At 43.0% G+C, this 8175-nt stretch overlaps 1 protein-coding gene across 1 annotated transcript in view; it reads left to right on the plus strand.

The window, feature by feature from the left end:
* LNX2 (ligand of numb-protein X 2) overlaps window positions 1-7833 on the plus strand; it is a 145092-nt gene extending 137259 nt beyond the window's left edge. The window contains exons 9-10 of the mRNA XM_044286119.1: window positions 4302-4460; window positions 5814-7833. Coding sequence (XP_044142054.1) covers window positions 4302-4460; window positions 5814-5949 — 295 coding nt within the window. The 3' untranslated portion in view covers window positions 5950-7833. The remainder of the gene's footprint in view (window positions 1-4301; window positions 4461-5813) is intronic.
* The last annotated feature ends 342 nt before the right edge of the window (window positions 7834-8175 follow it).

Genomic DNA, 8175 nt, shown 5'->3' on the forward strand with positions numbered 1-8175 from the left:
TATCATTACTGGCAGAATTAGAATGAAAGATAAGCAGATAACTGCAATAGAGTGATCTGGACAGACCACGAAGTGGCGCCTGTTAGTGGTCAGTGCGAGACTGCAGGATTTTATGTTTTTTTGTTAACATGTAGATATTGGCATGAAAATGTAAAAATAACATTGCCAAAAATGTTATGTTAAACGTAAAAACGTGTTTTAAACAATAGCTAATTTTCTGATTTATGTATAATCCCTTTAAGGTCCTTTTACACAGACCGATAATAAGGCAGGCTTATTATCAGTGATTCACATTTGTACAAACTCTCATTTCTGATACTTGGCCTGTGTAAAAAGTGCCGACAATCACCCAGTGAACAAACACTTGACCACCGGGTGATGGTAATTTTTTCTGATTGGTTGATAGTAATTTTTTCTGTGTAGCAGACCATCCTATATAAACAGGGATCTACTGCTCAGAAAAATTACTTTCTATGGAGAGGAGCAATAGCAGTAGCCAGGGGAGAAGATTGCTGCATGTAAATGAAGCTCTCATCGTCCTGACAAGCAGGCAACTATCAGGAATGTTTTTTTTCTTTTCCGATAAATGCCTGCTAATTCAGTCCTTGTAAACGGAACTCTACACAGAGCAATTATGAAGAATGATAGTTCGTAGGAATGTTTATGCCCCATAAATGGCCTGATAATCGGCCCATGAAAATGGTCCTAGGTGTGTGCTGGTTCTGACTTCTAGCAAATATTTACTTCCATTTATTTTTTTATCAGATATTTTTTTTAAACAAAATTTTACAATTATACAACTATAAGGGACACAGATATCACAGATGACATTCCAAAATTATTTCCAGACATTTTGCAAAGTTGGCATCAGCATCCCAACACCACTCCCCCCCCCCCAACTTAACCCACCCCCCTAACGAAGAGATGGTTACACAGAACTTTGCAAAAAAACTCCACATTTGAGGCAACCAGGCTATATGGCATAACACGAGCCTAACCTCTCTGTCCTGAAACTCAGACAGAGCCTCCACTCCCCTTTTCATGTCCCCCAATCTATATTCATTTGTTCCCTACATCAGGTCTTAAGATGTAAGTTACTAAGCAATCGCGCTTTTTGGGCCTCCTTCCACCACCACTAGGGGGGTAGAGTCAGGCCCAAGAGAAGACGCGCCAGCCCTGGCCGAAATCCATTTGTCCCATAATTTTGTAAACTTGGCGATGCACTGCCTTTCAACATATACCCCTCTTTCGTCCATTCTATTTAGAAACTCAGCTAGAGAGGGTGGGCACGGGCAAAGCCAGTGTTATTTACTTGAATATTTAGATTTTTAGGCCCTATGTAATGGACCTGAAGGCACTTATTACCATTTGGTATATCCACGAGGCACCTTATTCTGAAATAGAAGAAATGCCTCTGGGCAAAAAGCCGCCATTTTTTCTTAACCTCTTCCCAACTGCCCACTGGCAGGGCGTAGCTGTAGGGGAAGCGGCTGCTTTGGGGCCCTGACCCAAAAGGGGCCCATCCAGGAGGAGGAGGACTAAAAGATTTTGTCAGGGCCCCCTCAACAGTATTACACAATGAAATTATATACAGTGACAGTATAGACAGTGTAGAAAACGGATGGAACAGCTGCCGGGCCTGGCCTGGCCTGAGAGAGCGATCTTTACTAGCCACAGGAATGGGGGCAGCATGAAAGGAAGGGGTTGCGAAACAATTACTGGGGGAGAGGGGCCCCATTCAAAAATTTGCTGTGGGCCAAGTCATTTATAGCTACGCCACTGCCCACTGGGTATATACGTCCTATCTGCACATGCCCCGCCTGATCAGCACTGCATTTAAAGTTCCTGCTCCTGCAATTTAGCAGGAGCAGGTCGGGTCCCGGCTGACAGACATAGCGGGAACCCTGAGGAGAAAACAGCAGCGATTTATTATCGCTCTTGCCTGCTCCTGTGCCGGCAGGAGAGCAATGGATAAGAGCAGGAAGTTGCAGAGCCGCTTCCTCTATTAGTCCCGGTGGTCACGTGACCACCAGGGGTGTCTGGGGCAGGGGCATGAGCAGATCTGCAGGATCTAAGGAGACCCTAATCAGCTCTGCCTGTGTGTAACGCCCACACTGGATGCCCCAGTTACAGTGGAAACAGTGAAAAAAAAGTAAAAAAAAAAAAAGTCAGTGTCCTCCAGATGTCTTTTAATGACCTCCTGGGGGACATATTATGTGCCCAAAAAAAATTAAAATATAAGTAAAAAAAATAATAATTAAAAATATACAAATAAAAAAATGTAAATATTTTTTTAAAAAATGCAGTCACTAACAGAAACTGTCGCCATAGTCGCCCCGTTCACTCAAACCTATACATGTTACATATGAAAACGATTATCACAGAATAGGTAACCCATTGCAATAATTAATTTTTGTGTCAGTTTTAATATTTAAGAAATAAAAAGCTATAATTAAAAAAATAATACTTATAAAATGTTACTAATATTACTAATAATAATTAGCGGTTTTCCTCCAAATTAAACCTACAGGAAAAGGAAAAAAAAATCTCTAAAAACCATTCTAATAAAAAGTCCTAAGTGTCAAGTAAAAAAAAACACAAAAATGATTTTGGTAGTCAAACAAATAAAAAAAGCTACGGTCACTAAACCACCACGTGCAAAAAATCACAAAAAGTTGCCTGGACATTCAGGCCTTTTTTGGGCCTGGACATGAAAGGGTTAAAAAATTCATAAAACAAAGTAGTATGTAGTTGTAAATTCTGTCAAACCAATATGTTTACCACTACATGTCAACCTAGTAAAAAAAAAATAGCTGCTTTCTTCCAAAAACAGTGCTACTGTTGTCCATGGGCTGTGTCTGGTATTGCAGCTAAACACCATTGAAGTGAATGTGGGTTGAGCTGCAGTGCCATACTTAGGCCCTTTGCTGACGAGCGTTCCTCCCACAGCGAGTCCTCAACGCAGCTCCTGGCCTGCCCTCCCAGCGCTGCCAGGGGTCACATAGCATTATATTGATTTATGATGCTATGTAACCCTTAGAGGTCTGGAATGTACTGCATAACACTGACCTAATGCTGCCAGTGTTATCCAATACATTCCAGAACTGTAAGGCCCCTTTCACACGAGCGAGTATTCCGCGCGGGTGCGATGCGTGAAGTGAACGCATTGCACCCGCACTGAATCCTGACCCATTCATTTCTATGGGGCTGTTCACATGAGCGGTGATTTTCACGCATCACTTATGCGTTGCGTGAAAATCGCAGCATGTTCTATATTCTGCGTTTTTCACGTAACGCAGGCCCCATAGAAATGAATGGGGTTGCGTGAAAATCGCAAGCATCCGCAAGCAAGTGCGGATGCGGTGCGATTTTCACGCATGGGTTCTAGGTGACAGTCTATTCACTGTATTATTTTCCCTTATAACATGATTATAAGGGAAAATAATAGCATTCTGAATACAGAATGCATAGTATAATAGTGCTGGAAGGGTTAAAAAAAATAAAAAAGTTAACTAACCTTATCCTCTTGATCGCGTAGTTCCCGGTCTCTTCTTTACTAGCTGTGGGCTAAAGGACCTGTGGTGATGTCAGATCACATGCTCCATCACCACGGTGATGGACCATGTGATTGGAGCATGTGATCTGACATCACCACAGGTCATTTAGCCCACAGCTAGTAAAGAAGAGACCGGGAACTACGCGATCAAGAGGATAAGGTGAGTTAACTTTTTTATTTTTTTTTAACCCTTTCAGCACTATTATACTATGCATTCTGTATTAAGAATGCTATTATTTTCCCTTATAACCATGTTATAAGGGAAAATAATACAATCTTCAGAACATCAATCCCAAGCCCGAACTTCTGTGAAGAAGTTCGGGTTTGGGTACCAAACATGCGCGACTTTTCTCACGCGAGTGCAAAACGCATAACAATGTTTTGCACTCGCGCGGAAAAATCACGCATTTTCCCGCAACGCACCCGCCTCTTATCCGGGCAAAAAACATGATGCCCATGTGAAAGAGGCCTTAGGGTTACATAGCATCAGAAATCAATATAATGCTATGTGAATCCCGTCAGTGGGAGGTCAGGCTGGGTGCTATGATTCGGACTCGCTGCAGGAGGAACGCTCGTCTGCAAGGGGCCTTAGTCTATGGAAAAAGCAGCACTTTGATTTGTTTAGCGTAGGACTGAAAATCATATAAGCAGAATTTTTGGACTCATTCTCAATTTGATTTTATTGTCCTTATAGCTTGCATCTAAAATATTATACTACCATTATACATTTTCCCTTTTTTTTCAGCTGTCTCCACAGGTGCCATGATGTCATCTTGAGAAGAAGCAGTTTGGGCAGCTGGGGCTTTAGCATAGTTGGAGGTTATGAGGAGAACCACACAAACCAGCCCTTCTTCATTAAAACCATAGTTCTTGGGACACCTGCATACTATGATGGACGCCTTAAGTGAGTATGACTCAGAAGCGGAGGACACCTGCATCTTCCATATACTATTTTTACTCTCCACGGTCCACCCGATATCTGGATGTTGAGCCACTTAGTTTATGGCTGAGATATAATTCTTCCAGACAAACTTAATAGAGGAATATAAATATACCGTAGCTACCTATGAAAAGAATAAAGAAAACTCTGAAATGTTATGAAGTATAGATATCACTAGATATGTTTTCCTTTGACTAAAACTACTATGTATAGTGTGTCCTAGGATAATGATGCCTAACTGCCAGCAGAAAGGCCGTATGTCACCCACATGAGGCTAAAGTGAGTCAGAAACAGGCAGGATACCTTCCACAAAGTGTATGGTCTTCCCCAAGTTACAAAGGTTGTCTAGGATTATATAAATATGGCTGCCTTCTTGCAAAAACTGGACACCACTATAGATCTACCTGCAGTAAAGATCTGGTAAATCCTTACCTAGCAGATCCCATGGCGCCACTTTGGTGATGTCACGTCGATAACACTTGACCACTGCAGTGGCCTCAGTGGGACACCAAAGAGGCCAGTGATTGGCTGGAGTAGTCACCTTTTGATAACGTGACGTGACCACACTAGCCAGGTAAAAAGAGCTTGGCCAGGAGAACTAGAGCAACAGTGCAGTATCTACACATCACTACATGATCCCTGCCAAACAGGAAGTATACCAGCGAAGCGCCATAGTAGGGGAACAGAAGAAGACAGAACCCAGCAGCGTGGAATAAGTAAGTATGCTTCCCTTCACAGGTCTGGCAAACTGGAGCACTCTGGCCAAAAGGCCCCTGAAGGTGGCCAGCCCCTTTTAAGGCCCATTAATAAGTTGTGACCATCACTGTCCTAGAGCATCAGAAAGGATGACACCAAATATCTCCTTATTTGTGCCTAGACAGGTGGATACAGGGAAATGTCATGTTAACCCAATGAAAAAATATGGGAAGTATAGGAACTGTGTTTTGTCCTGGGCTACTTTCCATCATATTGGTATAACCTCATGACTACAGTTCTGATACCTAACTAATTAAATGGTCAAGTGACTTTTGTACATACCACAACTTAAAATATCTTCAGTGGCGTGTGTAAACCCAATGGTCCTCAAGCTGGAAATGGCACTAGTAGAGAACCTATTTTAGATACAAATGACAGTATTGTCCTGTGCTGTGCAACCAAGACCATTCAAAGTATATTAACCAACTATTGTGTAACGATGTGTCCGTACATGCCGTGTCTTGCGGGCTTGTGTCTTCATTGCCATCTTCAGTGTATAAAGTAGATGGTGGGAGGTCTATGCTGCATTTCTTTTTACATGTGAAATATCTCCTATTGCAGGTGTGGAGACATGATTGTTGCTGTTAATGGCTTATCTACCGTTGGCATGAGCCATTCTGCTCTGGTCCCAATGCTGAAGGAACAAAGGAGTAAAGTCACCCTCAGCGTCATCTCATGGCCCGGAAGCTTGGTCTAAGTGACTCTCTATTGTCGTGATTCTTCTTTTGAGCTAGTTCATCGTTGCTCCTCATCTCAGCATTACTGCAAGATGTTCAGAAAGTGATAAATGTGCGTTGTAAGCTCTTTGAAGTTAGTATCGAGGTGGGAAGGCTTACATGATGTCCCAGACATGCTCGCTACAAAGCGCCATTGCTTTTCTTCCAGCCATCCAAAAACTCTATTTTGACAGGCGTCTGTAGATTGTGCTGGTTATCAGCTCATATACAATAAAGTTTTGCCATAGGGGTTAAGTAAAGCCAATGAGTACATGTTTTTGGGGTTTTCTTTTGTGCCACAGTTAGTGTTTTGATGGCCCTCGCTACATTGTCAGTAATGAAACCTGCTCCACCATCTTAATATTCTCTGTTAACGAAAACCGTACCCCCTCTGCATTTCTTTTTAGACTTTTGTGCTGCTGCGGGAATTTTTATTGGTTTACCTCATGGGGACATTGCCAATAATGTGAGTTGTATAAAAAATGATATTCATCTGCCTGTGGCGGCTCTGAGAAATCTACAAAAAAAAATGGGGGCCAAAGCTAAAACTTGGATATATGGGTTTTGTACTGTGCAATAATTGATTTCTCTCTTCTCTTTTTTGGTAAAAAAAAATTAAAACACAATGTATTCTGTACAATGGACAAGGGGATTCCTCTCAAGGTTTACCTTCCTGATAATGAATGTGCTTTTTTGTTAGTATGAAGAAACTTTTGATATTTTTACTGCAATATTTCTATTTGGATGTGCTTGTGTCTGTGGACTTTTTACAAGGTTGGACATGAAGGCAACTTGTTGAACTCATATTGCTTCAATCGAGAGTGGGAATCCTTGGGTGTCCCTACCTATTGCTACCAGATAATAAAAGATGTGCAATTTCTGTGATGAGTATTATGGGAGAAGATACTATCTGTGTGACATGCATTTCAATGTGGAGGTTGTTTTTTTTATCAGAACAGGGTGCGCTTGTTGGCTTTATACAGTATACGTGACCATTTTGTGGGTTAAATCATTTTTGGATGAGATTAAAGCCTAAGGCTAGGGCTACACGGCGACTCATGCTGTGATCCCATTCATTTCTATGGGATCACCGCTACTCTGCGATCCTGGCTGTGGCAGCCCTAGCCTAAATCTGATATTCCTTCTAACTTCTCCTCACCCCAGTAGCGGGAGGTTAGTAAGTCACTGGCAGACACCCCGGACAATAGGTTATCTCAAAGGAGCGGACATATGGAAATACTACATACCTGGTCCTTCTTTTCCTTAACATCTTCTATCAGGGGAGAATTGGTGCCCCACCATGCAAACAAGATGTCAGCCAGTTCTGCTGAAATTGGTGGGTTTGACCAACTCTACTTTTATTTGTTTGGGTACCTTAAAGGGATTGTCCATTCTTTTTCCAACTGTACCTGTGGAAAAATCCATTCTTACCTGCTCTCCGCCTCTCCATTCCAGTTCCCAGCTGTCATCTTTGATCTTCCGGTTCCTGTCTGTCAATGTCCACATGGATGGTGTCATGGGTGCCACTACAACCAATGACCCAGCTGTGACATGCCATTTGATGACTCTGGACCACTGAGGCTAGTCATTGGCCCCAACGGCACACATCACCCTGTCTGTGTGTAAGTTGACAGGAAAGGACCAGAAGATGGGAAGAGTTAAGGAGGCTTACCTCCAGCAATACAGAGCAAGTGCGGGGAGCAAGTGAGTATCGTTGTTTCTAAAGGTTCTGCTGGATGAAGGGTGGGGCACCTTAAATTTTTTAAATAAAATTGTAATCCCCCTGTTCGCATCAGTGTCGTGGCTTCTACTTTCAGATGGTTGCAAATAGGGTTGTTGCGGGTATCGAAATTTCGATACCCAATCGATACTTTTGTCCCGGTATCGATACGATACCGGGATTTCCATATTTTCAATACTGGGCTGCGCAGTCTAGTATCTCTGAACATGAGCGCGCTGCTGTCAGCGCGCTCATGTTCTCTCAGCAGCACAGGGGAGAAGGAAGCTGTCCTCCCTCCCCCTGTGCTGCCGCTGCCACCAATGATAAGAGTGGGGCGGAGGAGGGGCGGGCGCACTGCGCCACCAATGATACGACTTTTCCTACACAGAGCGGCGCCCAGCGATGTCCCAGCACTTACTATTAGTCCTGGGCGCCGCTCCGTTCACCCGCTGTGCTCCATTACTGTCTCCTCTCCTGCTCCATATGC

Source organism: Bufo gargarizans, chromosome 3 (assembly GCF_014858855.1).
Source record: "Bufo gargarizans isolate SCDJY-AF-19 chromosome 3, ASM1485885v1, whole genome shotgun sequence".
Lineage (NCBI taxonomy): Eukaryota > Metazoa > Chordata > Amphibia > Anura > Bufonidae > Bufo > Bufo gargarizans.